Source organism: Balaenoptera musculus, chromosome 6 (assembly GCF_009873245.2).
Source record: "Balaenoptera musculus isolate JJ_BM4_2016_0621 chromosome 6, mBalMus1.pri.v3, whole genome shotgun sequence".
Lineage (NCBI taxonomy): Eukaryota > Metazoa > Chordata > Mammalia > Artiodactyla > Balaenopteridae > Balaenoptera > Balaenoptera musculus.
In genome coordinates, this window is record NC_045790.1 from 102,212,412 (window position 1) to 102,232,295 (window position 19,884).

General features: G+C 46.1%; 1 protein-coding gene across 4 annotated transcripts in view; it reads right to left on the reverse strand.

Annotated features, from left to right (window-relative positions):
- Nucleotides 1-19,884, reverse strand: part of CDK5RAP2 (CDK5 regulatory subunit associated protein 2) — a 180,886-nt gene that overhangs the window by 51,602 nt on the left and 109,400 nt on the right. For all 4 annotated transcript variants that reach the window (XM_036855793.1, XM_036855794.1, XM_036855791.1 and 1 more), the window contains 2 exons: nt 18,421-18,608; nt 9,625-10,057 (listed from right to left, as the gene is read on the reverse strand). In XM_036855793.1, coding sequence (XP_036711688.1) covers nt 9,625-10,057; nt 18,421-18,608 — 621 coding nt within the window. The remainder of the gene's footprint in view (nt 1-9,624; nt 10,058-18,420; nt 18,609-19,884) is intronic.

Below are 19,884 nucleotides of genomic sequence, written 5' to 3' on the forward strand. Positions count from 1 at the left end.
AAGGAACAAGATAAAACCCCAGAAAAACAACTAAATGAAGTGGAGATAGGCAACCTTCCAGAAAAAGAATTCAGAAGAATGATAGTGAAGATGATCCAGGACCTCAGAAAAAGAATGGAGGCAAAGATGGAGAAGATGCAAGAAATGTTTAACAAAGACCTAGAAGAATTAAAGAACAAACAAACAGAGATGAACAATCCAATAACTGAAATGAAAACTACACTAGAAGGAATCAACAGCAGAATAACTGAGGCAGAAGAACGGATAAGTGACCTGGAAGACAGAATGGTGGAATTCACTGCTGCAGAACAGAATAAAGAAAAAAGAATGAAAAGAAATGAAGACAGCTTAAGAGACCTCTGGGACAACATTAAACGCAACAACATTCACATTATAGGGGTCCCAGAAGGAGAAGAGAGAGAGAAAGGACCCGAGAAAATACTTGAAGAGATTATAGTCGAAAACTTCCCTAACATGGGAAAGGAAATAGCCACCCAAGCCCAGGAAGCACAGAGAGTCCCATACAGGATAAACCCAAGGAGAAACACGCCGAGACACATAATAATCAAATTGGCAAAAATTAAAGACAAAGGAAAATTATTGGAAGCAGCAAGGGAAAAACGACAAATAACATACAAGGGAACTCCCATAAGGTTAACAACTGATTTCTCAGCAGAAACTCTACAAGCCAGAAGGGAGTGGCATGATATACTTAAAGTGATCAAAGGGAAGAACCTACAACCAAGATTACTCTACCCGGCAAGGATCTCGTTCAGATTCAATGGAGAAATCAAAAGCTTTACATACCAGCAAAAGCTAAGAGAATTCAGCACCACCAAACCAGCTCTACAACAAATGCTACAGGAACTTCTCTAAGTGGGAAACACAAGAGAAGAAAAGGAACTACAAAAACAAACCCAAAACAATTAAGAAAATGGTCACAGGAACATACATATCGACAATTACCTTAAACGTGAATGGATTAAATGCTCTAACCGAAAGACACAGGCTTGCTGAATGGATACAAAAACAAGACCCATCTATATGCTGTCTACAAGAGACCCACTTCAGACCTAGGGACACACACAGACTGAAAGTGAGGGGATGGAAAAAGATATTCCATGCCAATGGAAATCAAAAGAAAGCTGGAGTAGCAATACTCATATCAGATAAAATAGACTTTAACATAAAGAATGTTACAAGAGACAAGGAAGGACACTACATAATGATCAAGGGATCAATCCAAGAAGAAGATATAACAATTATAAATATATATGCACCCAACATAGGAGCACCTCAATACATAAGGCAACTGCTAACAGCTCTAAAAGAGGAAATCAACAGTAACACGGTAATAGTGAGGGACTTTAACACCTCACTTACACCAATGGACAGATCATCCAAAATGAAAATAAATAAGGAAACAGAAGCTTTAAATGACACAACAGACCAGATAAATTTAATTGATATTTATAGGACATTCCATCCAGAAACAGCAGATTACACTTTCTTCTCAAGTGCGCATGGAACATTCTCCAGGATAGATCACATCTTGGGTCACAAATCAAGCCACAGTAAATTTAAGAAAATTTTCTGACCACAATGTTATGAGATTAGAAAAGAATTACAGGGAGAAAAACATAAAAAACAAAAACACATGGAGGCTAAACGATACGTTACTAAATAACCAAGAGATCACTGAAGAAATCAAACAGGAAGTCAAAAAATACCTAGAGAAAAATGACAATGAAAACACGACGATCCAAAACCTATAAGATGCAGCAAAAGCTGTTCTAAGAGGGAAGTTTATAGCTATAAAAGCCTACCTCAAGAAACAAGAAAAATCTCAAATAAAGAATCTAACCTTACACCTAAAGGAACTAGAGAAAGAAGAACAAACAAAACCCAAAGTTAGCAGAAGGAAAGAAATCATAAAGATCAGAGCAGAAGTAAATGAAATAGAAACAAAGAAAACAATAGCAAGGATCAAGAAAACTAAAAGCTGGTTCTGTGAGAAGACAAACAAAATTGATAAACCATTAGCCAGACTCATCAAGAAAAAGAGGGAGAGGACTCAAATCAATAAAATCAGAAATGAAAAAGGAGAAGTTACAACAGACACCGCAGAAATACAAAGCATCCTAAGAGACTACTACAAGCAACTCTGCCAATAAAATGGACAACCTGGAAGAAATGGACAAATTCTTAGAAAGGTATAACCTTCCAAGACTGAACCAGGAAGAAATAGAAAATATGAACAGACCAATCACAAGTATTGAAATTGAAACTGTGATTAAAAATCTTCCAACAAACAAAAGTCCAGGACCAGATGGCTTCACAGGTGAATTCTATCAAACATTTAGAGAAGAGCTAACACCCATCCTTCTCAAACTCTTCCAAAAATTGCGGAGGAAGGAACACTCCCAAACTCATTCTATGAGGCCACCATCACCCTGATACCAAAACCAGACAAAGATACTACAAAAAAAGAAAATGACAGACCAATATCACTGATGAATATAGATGCAAAAATCCTCAACAAAATACTGGCAAACAGAATCCAACAACACATTAAAAGGATCATACACCATGATCAAGTGGGACTTATCCCAGGAATGCAAGGATTCTTCAATATACGTAAATCAATCAATGTGGTAAACCATATTAACAAATTGAAGGAGCAGAACCATATGATCATCTCAACAGATGCAGAAAAAGCTTTTGACAAAATTCAACACCCATTTATGATAAAAACTCTCCAGAAAGTGGCCATAGAGGGAACCTACCTCAACATAATAAAGGCCATGTATGACAAACCCACAGCAAACATCATTCCCAATGGTGAAAAACTGAAAGCATTTCCTCTAAGATCAGGAACAAGACAAGGCTGTCCACTCTCACCACTATTATTCAACATAGTTTTGGAAGTCCTAGCCACGGCAATCAGAGAAGAAAAAGAAATAAAAGGAATACAAGTTGGAAAAGAAGAAGTAAAACTGTCACTGTTTGCAGATGACATGATACTATACATAGAGAATCCTAAAGATGCCACCAGAAAACTACTAGAGCTAATCAATGAATTTGGTAAAGTTGCAGGATACAAAATTAATGCACAGAAATCTCTTGCATTCCTATACACTAATGATGAAAAATCTGAATGAGAAATTAAGGAAACTCTCCCATTTACCACTGCAACAAAAAGAATAAAATACCTAGGAATAAACCTACCTAGGGAGACAAAAGACCTGTATGCAGAAAACTATAAGACACTGATGAAAGAAATTAAAGATGATACCAACAGATGGAGAGATATACCATGTTCTTGGATTGGAAGAATCAATATTGTGAAAATGACTGTACTACCCAAAGCAATCTACAGATTCAATGCAATCCCTATCAAATTACCAATGGCATTTTTTACGGAACTAGAACAAAAAATCTTAAAATTTGTTTGGAGACACAAAAGACCCCGAATAGCCAAAGCAGTCTTGAGGGAAAAAAACGGAGCTGGAGGAATCAGACTCCCTGACTTCAGACTATACTACAAAGCTACAGTAATCAAGACAATATGGTACTGGCACAAAAACAGAAACATAGATCAATGGAACAAGATAGAAAGCCCAGAGATAAACCCACGCACCTATGGTCAACTAATCTATGACAAAGGAGGCAAGGATATGCAATGGAGAAAAGAGAGCCTCTTCAATAAGTGGTGCTGGGAAAACTGGACAGCTACATGTAAAAGAATGAAATTAGAACACTCCCTAACACCATACACAAAAATAAACTCAAAATGGATTAGCAACCTAAATGTAAGACCGGATACTATAAAACTCTTAGAGGAAAACATAGGAAGAACACTCTGACATAAATCACAGCAAGATCTTTTTTGATCCACCTCCTAGAGTAATGGAAATAAAAACAAAAATAAACAAATGGGACCTAATGAAACTTCAAAGGTTTTGCACAGCAAAGGAAACCATAAACAAGACGAAGAGACAACACTCAGAATGGGAGAAAATATTTGCAAACGAATCAATGGACAAAGGATTAATCTCCAAAATATATAAACAGCTCATGCAGCTCAATATCAAAAAAACAAACAACCCAATCCAAAAATGGGCAGAAGACCTAAATAGACATTTCTCCAAAGAAGACATACAGATGGCCAAGAAGCACATGAAAAGCTGCTCAACATCACTAATTATTAGAGAAATGCAAATCAAAACTACAATGAGGTTATCACCTCACACCAGTTAGAATGGGCATCATCAGAAAATCTACAAACAACAAATGCTGGAGAGGGTGTGGAGAAAAGGGAACCCTCTTGCACTGTTGGTGGGAACGTAAATTGATACAGCCACTATGGAGAACAGTATGGAGGTTCCTTAATAAACTAAAAATTGAATTACCATATGACCCAGCAATCCCACTACTGGGCATATACCCCGAGAAAACCATAATTCAAAAAGACACATGCATCCCAATGTTCATTGCAGCACTATTTACAATGGCCAGGTCATGGAAGCAACCTAAATGCCCATCGACAGACGAATGGATAAAGAAGATGTGGTACATATATACAACGGAATATTACTCAGCCATAAAAAGGAATGAAATTGGGTCATTTGTAGAGAGGTGGATGGATCTAGAGACTGTCATACAGAGTGAAGTAAGTCAGAAAGAGAAAAACAAATATCGTATGTTAGCGCAAATATGTGGAACCTAGAAAAATGGTACAGATGAACCAGTTTGCAGGGCAGAAATTGAGACACAGATGTAGAGAACAAACGTATGGACACCAACGGGGGGAAAGCGGTGGGGGGGTGGGGGGTGGGGGTGAGGGGGTGATGAAAAATAAAATAAAATAAAATAAAATTCCCTTTATGCGTCTCACCCACTTGCATCGCTCACCGGGTTCCACTAACTCCAACTCCCAAGGTGTCTCTGAATTCTTCTGTCACTTCTCATCCTCCGCGGCCACCACCCAACTCCAAGGCGCTGTGAGCTCTCATCCAGGCCACAGAAACAGCCTCCTCAGGTGTCTCCCCACACTCATTCTTGCCCTTTCTAACCCACTTGCCATACTGCACCAAAACAGGCAAAATTCCCCCACTCCTGCTTAAAACTATTTTAATTGTTCCCCAGTTCTCATATGGCAAAGGTCACAGTCTTTACCACAGCCCACGTGTTGTGCACGACTGCAGCCTGAGTTACTGCCCCTCCCCACCCCCCCATCCTCCAGCCACAGAGACCTCCTATCAGTTCCTCAAAATGCTTTGTTCCTTCCACCTCAGGACCTTGGCATATGCTATCTCCACTGCCTAGAATACTTTTTCTTGCCCACCCCCACCTCTCCCACTAATCCCAACACATTCATTAGGACTCAGATCAAATGTGCCTTCCTCAGGAGAATGGGCCTTGATTTCCCTGTTATATACTCACTGCCCCCTTGGAATTCTCCTCGGAAAAACATTAGGACCATAATAATTAAATGCCTATGCAATTACTTGTTCTTTGTCTATCTTCTGCACCAGCCTATAAGCTTTAGGGTTCATGGATTCTGCATTTCTTATTCATACTCTATCCACAGCTTCAAGCACAAGAACTAGTAATATAGTAGGTGCTCAACAACTATTTGTGGAATGAACATACAAATAATAACTTAAGAGGCCTAGGACTTCCCTGGTGGCACAGTGGTTAAGAATCCGCCTGCCAGTGCAGGGGACACGGGTTCGATCTCTGGTCTGGGAAGATCCCACATGCCGCGAAGCAACTAAGCCCGTACGCCACAACTACTGAGCCTGCGCTCTAGAGCCTGCAAGCCACAACTACTGAGCCCACGTGCCACAACTACTGAAGTCCGCGTGCCTAGAGCCTGTGCTCCGCAACAAGAGAAGCCACCACAATGAGAAGCCCACGCACTGCAATGAAGAGTAGCCCCTGCTCGCCACAACTAGAAAAAGCCCTCCTGCAGCAACAAAGACCCAACGCAGCCATAAATAAATAAATAAACAAACACAAATAACTCAGTTAAAAGATGGGCAAAGGATCTGAAAGACATTTCTCAAAAGGAGATATACATATGGTCAATAAGCACATGAAAAGATGTTCAAATCATTCATCATCAGGGAAATGCAAATCAAATCATAATGAAATACCACCACTCCCTACCCATTAGGATGGCTATCACTGAAAAGATAACAATTGCTGGTGAGGATGTGGAAGAATTGGAGCCCTCACATGCTGGTGAAAACTTTTGTAAACTAGCTGCAGCCACTTTAGAAAAGAGTCTGGCAGTTCCTCAAACCGTGAAACAGTTACTACATGACCTAGCAATTCCACTTCTAGATCTATGCCCCGGAGAAATAAAAACACATGTACACACAAAAATTTGTACATGAATCTTCACAGCAACATTATTCATAATATCCGAAAGGTAGCAACTGCCCAAATGTCCATCAACTAATGAATGGATAAATAAAATGTGGTATATCCATACAATGGACTATCACTGGGCCATAAAAAGAAATGAACTACGGATACCTGCTACAGCACGAACGAGCCTTGAAAACGTTACGCTAAGTGGAAGAAGCTAGTCACCAAAGATCACAGACCACGTGGTTCCATTTATATGAAATATCCAGAGCAGGCAAATCTATAAAGACAGAAAAAAGCTTAGTGGCTGCCTTCAGCTAGGGGTGCGCAGGTGGGGGATGTAGGAAGTGACTGCTAATGCGTTCGGGGCTTCTGCCTGGGATAAGGTTATGTTCTAAAACTGATTGTAGTCGATAATTGTTGGGACCCTGGAAAGGAGGAAATCAGCAAAGCCTCTCAAGAAGGAAAGAAGAAGAAGGAGCCCTTCTTGCACGTTCTAGGATGTCAAATGCTTTCAAGCATGTACTCCCGTAATCCTCGGGTGAACTCTGCATTCCCAGAGCTCACAGGATTACAGAAGTTATTATACCTATTTTCCAGATGAAGAACTGAGACATCAAACAACCAGCCCAGTATCATACAATAAGAAGGCTGGAGAGCTGAGCCTCAGACTAGCTCTTCAACCTCTACTGCCCAGTTAAGAAAAGTGAGAGCCTTTCTGCCCTGAAATTCCACGCAAGAGGAGAGAACAGGTTCAAGGACAAGAGCAGTCTGCGGTGGTGTCAGGGACCACTCGGGAGGAGGTGGACGCCTCATCAAAAAGGGCTGGAAAATAAGTCACTTGCTTGGTCCTCAGTCTCCACCAATCTCTATTCTTGGATCCAAATCTGTGTGTCATATGGCAGCAGAGAAGATAGCTGCAAGTGCACAAATGCCAAAGCCAATTTCAGGCTGGAAGGCTGCCGTCAGTCACCCTAACGCCGCTTCCAAAATAACACCACACGAAATGCTACCTTATGGATGCTGAACAGAATCCCACCTACCACCTTATTAAAGATGGCACCCTGGAACTTCTCACTTGGGGAGGGAAGGGGGACAGGAATGCACATACCCTGAGCTCCTACCACGGACACGGCCCGAGGCACTCGCCACACACTGCCTCACCGAGCCAGCACGCCAGCCCCGGGTGCCAGGTCACAATGATCCATCCCCTTGGAGCCACTGAAAGTCAGGTGACTGACCCAAGGACTCAGAGCAGGTGAGCGGCGAGGCCCAATGCAATCACGGGTGTATCTGTACAACCCAGCATCTCGCCTCTGTAACTAAACCAGAAGCATGTCCCGTCTCCCTATTTCGCCCCTGGGCAGCAAAGATGTTCTTTTTAACAGGATGCCACAGTTCTAGCCTAAGCTCAAGGATTACTGATTCCTTGACTAACCAAAGACCATAGAGAAGACCATTAAATTTTCTTCTACGTTGCATAGACCGGAGGCCAAACTGGTGGTAAGAAAGCTCCTCCCTTCCTGAGAAAGGTGGGGTCACAATATCCTTGTCTGCCTCTAAAACCAGACTCCACTTTGCACCCCTGCTACTCCTCTCAACGGCTGAGCCACTCTTGACAATTTTCTGAGCCCTTCAGAGCTTGTATTTCTTCACATGCAAAATGTAGGTAATACCTACCTAACTCATATGCTTGGTGAGAAGGTTAACTGTGGTGATACACGGATAGAATATCTAGCACAATCCTGGCATATATAGCAGATGCTAAAAAAATAAACACAGTAGCCTTCCTTTTGAAGATACCAGCAGGAAGACAGTTCCAAATGGAAAAATTTTTTCAATATATTTGGGAAAATTAAGTTCATTTGATTATCCAATTTTCCTGAATATAGGATGCTATCTCCCTCACAAATAGCAGGGGAAAAAAAACACATGCACACACACAACATCTAGTTTTCCTAATACACAGGTACAAACTAAACTAGCTGGGGCAGATGAGAGCATTTCTATTCTAGCCAAATTGCACAAATTTGCATCTCGAGTACTGTTAATATAATGGCAGTGTCTTTTTTTTTTTTTTTTTTGGTCTCTACTGATATCTTTAGAAAACCCTTTTCTAGAAATTACAGTTTTGGTGCATAATTTAAAACAATCAAAAGCAATTTTGCTAATGATATATCTAACTCTCTTTGGTATGCACAAAAGCAGTAATTTACTGGTCAGAAAATAAACTTAATTCTCCATTCTGATGCTGTGAAGCAGTGTGCATGGCTGATTTCTCAGAGACAAAACACCCACCACAAACAAGGAGACCAGTCGCTGCAGCCCCATCACAAACACGACCTCTCTCCTTCTCTGCCACGCCACTCCCACCTCCCTGCTGCGGGGCTCCTCAATCCCAACCCCTCCTCCCCAGGAGGATTTTAGTAAAAGGTCCGATCAAACATTGCCAGGAGAGCCTGGCTTTCCATAATCTGGCATATTTGATGGTATCTGAGGAGAAGCATCTAGAGAAAGCATCCTGACTGAAGCAAAACGCAGGCATTCACCCACCAAAACCAGACCCTACCACTCGGGCCAGCAGAGGCTAGACGGGAGCCTGACCCAGGGAAAGGGCACGGCTGTGCAATCAGGCCCCTCACAGCTGGCTGACCATGGGCACTCGGGACCTGGCTTCCTCACCTTTGACGGGTGTTGTAAGGATAAGAGAATGGAGACAAAGCCCACAGAACGGTACCTCTAAGACACAAAGTCCGTACAAAATAAAATCTAGGTTCTCGTCCCTACCCCTAAAGTCAGGTCATTCCAGTTTTACTGCAACCGGCAAAAGTAAAGGTCCATCAACAGGGGAAAATTATGTAAACTTTGGTACATTCCCCACAATGGAATCTTAGCAGCCATTACAAGGAAAGATGTTCCTGATACATGACACGGAACAGTAAGCTACAGACAGATGTACACACGTGACTCTGCTTTTATAATGAAAACACACAGATATCACGAGTTATAGATAAATAAGAGAGGGCTGGGATGGGGGAGGAGAGAGGGAGGGAGGAAATGTTGGTAACACTTTGGGGAAGATTAGGATGGACACACACCTCTAGGTAGAGGCCAAGATAAGTACAGGCAGAGAGAGACACCAGACTTTATACAAATTTTTTAAAAGTAGTGGGATCGGAGGTGATTTTTAAGTTTTTTGTCTACGTTTAATAAGTAACTAAGTAAGTAATATGTGGGAAAACTTACTTTTTCGGTCCCCCTGGGGAAGGAGAGGACAGCGGCCTGCCGCCCTGGCATCCTGCGCGAGCTCTCCGGCTGACGCTCGGCGCTGGATACGGCGTCTGTTGGTTCCTCTCCCCAAGGCTCTCTCGTGCCCTCGTGTCTGAATCTGACCGTGTCGCCCTCCACAGCCATGGTCTGTGCGGAGGCATCTTTCTGTTCCACCTTGGACGCCTCCGCCGCCTTTGCTAGCTGGGCTCCCGGAGGCCACTTGAGTTCATCACGTGGCTTGGAAGACAAGTTGGCTTGGATGAAATGTCCGAGTTCACCTCTTAGCTGAACGGCCATCTGCCCAAGTGTCTTCTCCATTTTACCATCAAGGTGTTCTCCCGAAGCTTCCTGCTCTCTCAAGCACATCTGTTCCAGAAGCAGTTCTCGGAGCACTTTCAGAAGGTCCGGCCTGTTTTTCCAAAAGGGAAGGAAGTGGGAGAACTCAGCTTTCTGCTATGGCCTTGTCACCGACCCACTTTCCTAAGTTTTCCCCATCGATTCTGGCCCAGATTCTGTTGAATTTAAACACAGTGAGCACCTGCCACGTGCCAGGACCCACGCCAACTATGTTATCCAGGTCACCTCAGGACAACCACACCAGGTAGGTACCACATGTCTCCTTCATGGAGGAGAAGGAGAGAACTGATTTGACACAGGTGCACTGCAAGTGAGGGGGGCACACAGCTACCTGGATGCAGGCTGGGCTTAGGAAGAGCAAACAGAGTCATAAGGTATGCATGACGACTGCAAGGTCCGCCCACCCCCCTGGGCCCATCCCTACATCCAGGGGCAAGTGTGGCTTTGGATGAATCTAGCCAACCTGGCAGATCCATGAGCGACCTGGTCCATCACAGCGCACAGTCGGTGCTCAGCAAAGGTATCGAATGAAGGGATGCTGGGAACTGCTCTGGATAAAAAGAGCAGTGGCTTTGAAATCAGACAAAATGGCTTCAGATTCTAACTCTGTGATTCTTGGAAAGCAAGGTGAGTTTTCCTCCACAGGACACTGTGAGGATTAAACGAGAGTATATATGGGTAGCAGATGCTTCTCACGCCCCTTGCCACACGGCCTGGGCCTCCCTGGGATTTCAGCTGCGGCTGCGTTGACAGCTCTTGTAGACAGATAGTCCCTCCGCCAGCGCCCACGGCATCTCTCTGCTGCCTTGGGCCCTTTCCCAGAGCTCTCTGAGCCGGCCAGCAGGGCAGCGGGCAAGTGCAGACCCATTTACAGCTCCAGGGGAAACCCTAACCAGTGGAGGAAGAGAGCTGTTGGGTGAATGTCCCAGTCTCCCGTCCTTCAGAGGGCCAGTGCTGATGTAGGGTCTACACCATCCCTCAGAGGGTGGCCGGCAGGGCGGAGGCCCAGCTGCCCACAGCAGTAACCAGATCATAACGCAGCCTTCCTGGCTTTGCCTCCATCCCTACCTTAGTCTCCCTCATCCCTCCTTCCTTCTGCTGGGAGTCACATCCCAAATAAACCACTTGTACCCAAGTGGTTACCTGAGGCTCTGCTTTCCCAGGAACTCAAACCAAGCCAACATGTAGAAGACTCTGGAGCAGTTCCAGAAGAATCCCTTGTGAGTGTGTTTCTTGGGCCAGACACTATAATGGGCGCTGGGGCTGCAGAAGTGCCTGCAGGGCCTGGTGTTAGAGGCAGATGTGTAAACAAATCACTACTCCACAGGCTAAAAAGAGAAACACAGGCACCGTGGAAGTCTGGGAAGCTTACGGGCAAGCATCCCAGGGTGTCCAGACTGGGGGTGGCAGGAAGAATGCCAAAAAAGGGCCTCTAGAGTTGATGAGAGGTTAGCTGGGGGAAGGGAAATGGAACCTTCTAAGCATGGAAAACAGTACGAACGGAGTCAAGACATAGTGTGGAGAGCAGGGAGGTGAGGCTGGAAGGTGAGGCGGGGAGACCTCAGCCATGTTAAGGAAAGGAGAGCCACTGGGAGGCTCTGTGTGACGAGGTGCATGGCCACACACGTGCCATGTGCACAGAATGAATGGAGAGATCTCCCGTCAGGACGGTGGTGAGAGTACACTCAAGAGCCCCTACCATCTGCTCTAAACATATGTAAATGACAGCAAAACAGACAAGACAAAAAAATGGTCAAGGTGCACTACAGGACTCAGAATCAAATAAGATGTATCCAAAGGTCAGAAACAGAGGAGGAGACCCGCTGCCATGATAACGAGGGCATCCGCAGAAAGCAGAAATTTAACTCCCACGGTTGGAAGAAGACCCATGCAAACTTCTTGCCCCTAAAGTAAGACCTAGAGAGACAAGTCAAGGCAACTTCAAAACCACCGCACAGGGAGGAGCAAGGGTGGCGGGCAGAGCAGGGCCGCTGACACGTTGCAAACAAAATCCACTATTATGAGAGCGGCAGCCTGACGGATGAGGTCACACGCGAGGAAATAAAAGTAATAAAGCGATCTGAAGAAGACTTAAGATAAGCATGTGTCAGTCATCTAAAAAATAAAGGAGAAAAAGAGACTCATCAAAATGAGAGGAACTTATAAAACTGAGACAGAAAATTATAAAACAAAAAAAGACTGGAGGGGGGCAAGCACTGAGGGAGGGCCACCTGGAAAGCTGCTGCTATCTTCTGGGAAAAAGAAGATGCGGTCAGGATGAGGTGGTGGAGTCAGGAGAGAGAGGGGGGAGAGAAGAGGCCCTCATCGGTGCTGGATCCTTCTCCTCTCTGCAGTTTCTCTTGCCTGCATTATTTCAAAAAAACCTTGTCAGAGACCGGAACGATTGACTGCCGTGACATACCTTGGCCTCCCCTTCCTCTGTATCTTTGTTACCACTGGAAGTGACAGGTACCCTCATGTTGTCTTCCCACTGAGCCCTCTAAGGGCAGGGATGAAGCCTTAACCCTTATCTGGATTCCTAACATCCAGCTCTGGGGCAGAATCAATTTAATTCAACTTAAACAGCTACAGCACACTGAAATAGGGTAAAAACTAAAAGTATGAAAAACAAAATTAAAACGTGTGGTACATTTTTCACTTCAAATACGGAATCATCTAGACTACACAAACCATCTTAACATTTAGTAAACCCAGACTTCAAAAAATATTTCTGGTATTTCAAGCACGTTAAACTAAATTTTCCTTTCCTCTCCTTCCCTTAATATAGATTGAAAATAATAACAGTTGCTATTGAGCTAGCCAAAGGAGAACCATTACTCACTACCAAACAACACACAATAAAATCAAGGAAAACAGACTTACAAATGGGTAGTAAAAGGTGGTGAAAGAGGCCATTATAATAGACTAAAGTGGTAGAGCTGCTAACATTTCAAGTGTTACTCTGCTAGAAATCTGAACAGCAGATTCATTAAGCTGTCGCCATAATCAGGACCTTTTTAATGGTTCAGTCCGAGGGTTCTGTCAGAGGCCCAAACGTTGTTTATATACCCTGAGCATCTTTGCCACATAGAAGGCATAAGGGGAAAGGAACTGACATTTACTAAGCACTTAACGGTGTGCCAGATCCCTTAAATACACTAAATAGCTTTAGTAAGCTCACAGTAAGACTGTAAGACTGAGATGGGGGCTGTCACTAACCCCATTTCACAGATGAAGAAAACAGGCTCGGGAAGATTCAAGATCTCCCAGCAAAGTGGCAGAGCAAAGACTGCAGACGCAGACCTTTCTGACTCCAAAGAAGCACTGCATTCTTTCTAGTTTTCTAAACTTAAACCTTCTGCTGTGATGCTGAGCTTCTAATTGTCTGCACATTCATTCAAATATTCATTGAGCCTCTCCCATTTGTCACGTAAGGCGGTGGAAATGCATGGTGAAAAAGAATCATGGCGCTGACGTTTCACTGAGGAGACAGACATCCATACAGACACGGGTAACTAAATAAGACAGTGCAAGGCAAGGAGAAGTACAAGGAAGGAGGGACGAGAAGGAGGGGAGGAGGGCGGCAGTCCTGAGACAAAGTGTAGAAGCAGGGATTCTTGTTAGACAAAGTGGTCAGGAAAGGCCTCTCTACAGAGCTGAGACACCACCACATCCCGGGAAGAGAGCGTTCCAGGTCGCGGGAACTGCTACTGCAAAGGCCCTGAAGTGAGAACAAGCTTGGATGACTGAGGAACAGAAAGGTGAGTGTGAACAACAGAGGTAACTGATAAAGACACAGAAACAGGCAGAGGCCAGGCCAAGGAGCTCTGATCTTACTCTAAAGGTAACGGAAAGCCACTGGAGGGCTTTAAGCACAGAAGAAACATAATCTCATCTAAGTTTTTGAAAGCTGGCTCTGGCTCCTCTGTGGAGAATGGCTACAGAGGGGCAAAAACGGAAGCACGGAGACAAGTTAGAAGGCTGTGCTTTTGGAGTCCAGGCACGAGATGTGACAGTTTGGACTAAGCTGGACTAAGAGGGCAGCCGTAGAGACTTGAGTGGGTGGATTAGGGATACATTTTCCAGGTGGAACAACAGGACTTACTGATAGTTATGAGGACCTTCGGCCACAGCAGTGTTATTAAGTGACTCGTGGAAGAACAGCAGAGAAGCACAAAAGAACAGGGGGTTGGGTTTTAAACCAATTAGAGGGACTTCCCCGGTGGCGCAGTGGTTAAGAATCCGCCTGCCAACGCAGGGGACACGGGTTTGATCCCTGGTCCGGGAAGATCCCACATGCCGCGGAGCAACTAAGCCTGTGCGCCACAACCACTGAGCCTGCGCTCTAGAGCCCGCGAGCCACAACTACTGAGCCCACGCGCCTAGAGCCCATGCTCCGCAACAAGAGAAGCCCGCTCACCACGACGAAGAGTAGCCCCCGTTCACCGCAACTAGAGAAAGGCCGCACGCAACAACAAAGACCCAACGCAGTGAAAAATAAATAAATAAATACAGGGTTTTTTTAAATTAAAAATTAAAGAAAATATAAGAAAATAAACCGATTAGAGTTGAAAGCGCCCGTCAGACACACAGGTGGAGACAGCAAGTAGGCAGCTGAACGTGTGATCTGAAGCGGGGGTGGGGGGGTCTGGGCCGTGGGTATGAATTTGGAAGTCACACAGCATACTCTGCAGCCGTGGAGCAAGGAGGTACAGCGATGAAAAGGGAGCTAGAACGGAGCTCCAGGACACTCCAACATCCAGTGTCCAGCATCCGGCAGAGGAAGAGGAGCCAGCAAAGGAGGCTGAGGAGGAGAGGCCAGTGAGGGAGAAGGAAAATAGAGAGGGGAGGCGTGAACAGAGGCCGGGGAGCGTGGCCACCGCTGCAGGAAAGTGGACGCTGGCCACTGGATTTCACAACTTGCAAACTGGCGTTGACCTTGATAAGTGACGCAAAGGGTATGGAAGCACTTGGACTGAGATAAAGAGGCCTAGGTAACCCCTCACCTGTCCCATCCAACCCTGCCTTCAGGCCTGGGCTTGGTCAGCTACTCGTGCTACACGCGTTCTCGGGACGGGTCACGCTTTGTATTGATCGTCACTCATTTCAAGATGAGCGCTCAGCACCGCCCGGCAGCTTCTCTTCTCCCCTCCCCAGCTGACGACCTTGCCCTGCTCAGGGAAGGGGAGCACGGAGGAAGCAACCGCAAGGGCCCATCTGGAGGGACCAGCATGTGCCCAGGCTCTGAAACGAGATGAAAGGGGTCTCGTTCCAGGGACCGGAAGGGCTGTGCTCCGGGGCCAGAGCACAGCAAGCACGCCGGGGACAGTGTGAGCAGAGCTGACGGAGGGGGTCGCCAGATCACATGGGGCCTGGCAGGCTGTGCTAAGGATTCTGGTCCCAAGAAAAGTGCAGCGTCTCCGAGGGGTCTTCAGTAGAGGAGTGACTTCACTGCATTTTAAGTAACCGCTCTGGATACAGCATGGAAAACAGACTGGAAAGGGGACGGATGGCTGCAGGGGACTAGTTAGGAGGCAACTGCGGGGATGCCAGAGAAGTGTGACGGAAGCGAGGAGTGGAGAGGAGGAGACAGGGATGGGAGAAGCGCCTTTGGGAGGTAAAGGGTCAGGACTTGGGTTTGGGAGGTGAAGGAAAGGGGAGGGTCAAGGAGGACCCTGGGTTTCTGTCCGAAGCCCACAGACCCAGTCCCTCTGTAGCACAGGATCCGCCTGCGAGCACTAGCCGCGTCCTCTCCCCTGCAGCCTGCACACCCAAGTCTCCTTGGCTCTTTCTCCGCTACCTTCTTCAGACCGCTCGCCAGCTCCACGCTCTGGTGGTCCCTTACCTGTCCCTTCACCAGGCCCAGAAGAGCTGACCCAGGTTCTTTAGGAGAGTTAGCTTCTCTACTTCTACTAGGTACGGCTCAAGAATGTAATACTAGCCTTGAAAAAAAAAAAAAAATCCCCAAGGGCTCCCCTTTTAGACTTTTTCAAATGTCACACCTAAGTTTAGCTACAAAGACTGAAACACTTAGGTAATAAATCCTAAACCATGTCCGCTAGGGAACGGGGCAAACGAACCAGAAGCACATGAAGAGGGTTGGGAACCACACACATGGTGAAGACCATGGGAGAGCAGGGCCAGCCAGCCCGTCCTCCACGAGCTGACCCTTCACTCCATCCCCGGTGAACGAGTGCTCGGCATGGTCAAATGCAAGACAGCTAATAAGGCTAAGTTGCTTCCTTATTCCATCCCAGTGGATGGGTAAGTTGAATCAGATTTACTCCTGGGGCCCAGCTACTCTGCTAGCCTGTCAGGCCCCAGGGTGGACGGCTAGAGGATGGAAGAGCTCAGAGGCCTAAGTCTCGGGCCTAAGCCTATCGCACTCCACACCAGGGTATCAGACACGGGCTCAGCAATGAACACAGAGGCCTGAATCACGGGCTGGCCGACGTATCTTGCATATGGTATGAATCTTACCCGAGGGTAACGGGAAAGGGTAGGAGTAACTGGCCAGGCACATTTTAAGCAGTAATATCACCAAAGCCCCACTTAATACCAACCTGGATCCATATGTACACACATTATTTCATTTCATCCTCACAAGACCCCTACAGGGTCGATAAGTGTCATCACCCCCCACTTTACAGGTGAGGAAACCAAGATGGGGAGATAAGTCACAAGGTCTAAATGGTACAGCTGGACCGGAGCACAGGTCTGTCTGACTCTAATACCCTGCTTTTTCGGGGGATCAAAACACCGAACTCCTGGAGAGACTTTCTGGGCAGAAAATTAGTGTTTCCCTGGCCAATGAGAATCCTAGTTACCCAAGCAGTCTTTTTAAAAGACCACAGCTGGGCCTTCAGGAGGGCCCTCGGAGCCGTGACCCTGCCATCCTGGGGCTCAGTGGTGCACCATGAAAGGCAGCTGCACGCAGAGCAGGATCAGGGCAGCAGACCCCGGCCAGCGTTTAAGAAAGCCTTTTCTAACACTAGAACTGGCCCACAATGGCCTGGAAGCCGATGGAACAGACACCTACAAGGGAACAGGTAACTGAATGGCGGATGTCCCAAGCTTGCCTGCAGAGTGTCGGCCCGTAAAGCGCTTTCTTTAAAAATGTAATGAAGTCTAAATTTTCAGAAATCAGGAGATTGAGCAGACAAATTTTGGGGCTTCTACTAAAAGACTGGAAGCTCTGAGGCCACGTGCTGGCATGACAACAATGATTTGGGGCTGAAAAGCTTCTCCCTGCCAGGAGGGAGCACGTGGGCCCCAATTCCCTGCACTCCCACCACAGTCCATTGTACCTTCCCAGGTCACATCACCCAAGTGCATTCCTAGGTGGTCCTCAGAGAGAGCGAGGTGCGTCTTTTAACTCTTAACACAGGAGCCCCTGATGCTGAGGAAATCCTCCATTTCTCAAGTGTCATTATGGTCACCCAACTCCCTGTGATAATATACCAGAACAGCCGCTGGGCGTGTCCCCCTAGCATGAGGACTCATGCTAGAAAAATGTTAAGCAGATGTCAGGGGCTGGGGAGGGTAGCCTCCCGGAGCTCACAGGACACTACCATCCTTTTTCAGCTGAAGAAATGTCTACGAGGCTGAGCCCACCAAGGACATGAGATCTACTAGGCTCCGGCTAGCCGTCCTGGGTGGTGGTACCGATTCCCTTTCTCTGTCTGTGCTGGAGGAGAATGAAAGGTTTCACTGAATACACGCCACATGCCAGCCATTCTCCTTGAACAGCATTTTTTCCACTCCTCACAGCAACCCCAAGAAGTGGTCAGAGAAATGGAGGCACTGAGAGAGGAAAGCAAGCACAGCTCCCTCTGGCTCCAAAGCCCAGAGCAGCTGCTACCGTGGCCTGGAAAGAACGGGAAAGAAGGGAAATCTGCTCCTAAAGGACTAATTTTAAAAACACAAATGTACTGAATATTTCTCCTTTTCTGTTTTAAGGAAAACACCCTGTAGTGTTTCCTCACATAGGAAAGACTCCCGGCAGATATAATGAGAAGGGAATTGTAATTCAAGCTCAACATAAAACAGCAGAGTCACAAGCACAATGGCAGTTTTTTAAGCTGTTGTAGAAACTGGAAGGGACTTCGGGAGGGCTGATTCCTCGCGCTGACAGCCAGGCAGCCCTTTCCGGGCTCCCAGGAACAATTCTGAAGGAAGCTTTCTCTCTCCTCTTTATGCTGGTCTTGCATGTGGCTTTGCTGAATGCGGTCCCCTCGCAGCCACGGAGCAGGCAGCCTAATTACTTAATTGCACGACTGGCAAGATTCCTTCCAAGCCATTTCGGGAGCTCTCCCAGGTAAATTACACAGCACCACCATCTAAATCCATTTAGCAAAATGAGTTTGTTCTCCCCTCAAACCAGAGACAACTGCAGTGCCTGGGCCCCATGTCTACCTGGATTCCAGTAACCACAAGGCCTTCTCGCTGAAGAGCGAGGCAAGCAGGCTCAGGAGCTCGCCTTCTTCCAGACTCTGGTCTCCGGGGCAGCCGGATTTGTGGGCTCCGTCGGAGTCTAAAATATTGGAATCTGTGTGTCTTAAATATCCATTTTTGCAGCCCCCTTTGGAATTGTCCTCCATAATCTGCAAATCAAAGCATGTGGTCAGATAATGGACTACAAAGGAGGGAAAGGGGGTTACGTGGAAAAGAGAGAAAGGATGGAGACAAACAGTGATGAGTGAGGGCAAGTAAACCCGAGAGAAAATGAAAGGGGAGAGGGAGGGTGCACGCGGTCCACACACGCTCATCTGACGGCACGGAGATGTTTATGTCACTTCCTCTCACCCTCAGTTTCCTCATCCGTAACTGGGCACAGTAACGCCACCTCCCACGGTGGCTACGAGAACAAAATGAGATGGCTGGCCCACTTAAGTCCCTGGCACAGTGTCTTACCCGCTACAGCTGTGTTCCCCCAGCCCACGGCCTACTGCCTGTAAATTCTTTCTAAGAAGGGTCCGGAACATTGTTAACTGCCATTAACAATGCTTTGGACATTTATTATATGCTTCTTGCAGTGTATCCTCCTCATTATATATCAGAAAGCCAACCTCTTTACAGACACATCCTAATTACCGTGACTCATCAGGACGGTGGAGAGTTCCTAATTCCCATGGAGACGTGTTCTTTACAGATCCACCTTCTTGGGTCACTGAGGGTCCCAGAGGAGTGGTACCAAGGAAACATCTAGTTAAAGCCTGTGCTGGGCTTGTCTTGAGGTGCTGCAATTAGCATTCTTTCTCCCGCTTTCCAAAGCTGTAAATTTCTTCTACCAGTCTATAAATAACTCCTCTTGACTTCATTACTGCTGGTGATATACACACTGGCCATCACACCCCTCTCTCCACATGTGTAAAATGATAAAGATTTTTAAACGGAAGACAAGACCCACACAGATGAGGGGTCATTTATAGGGTCTTGTTTGCCACCAATCTAGCTATTAAATCCACCTAAATAAGCAACCTCCACAGAAGGAAAAGTCTAGAATATAATAATAAAAAGAGCAATTGCTACCATTTACTGAGCACTTAGTACGTACCTTCTACTTAAATATCACAACAATTCTAACCAGGAAGCAGTGTTATTATCTTCACTGATGGGGAAACTCGGACTTGGGGGTTAAGCAAGGGTTAACCCAAGGTCACAGAGATCGTGACCAAGACTCAAAATCAGACCTGATTCCGGAGCCCCCACTTTTAACTGCTTTGCTCTCCAAAACACTCATGAGAATGATCTCTCATTCAAGACTCCATGAACCTGAACACCCTGAAGGCCACAAACGCCCAATCTGCAGCCTGCTGTCTCCCACCACATCCCAGTCTTTACGGTTCTTTCAACCCTGGAGAACATTTGCTCCAAATG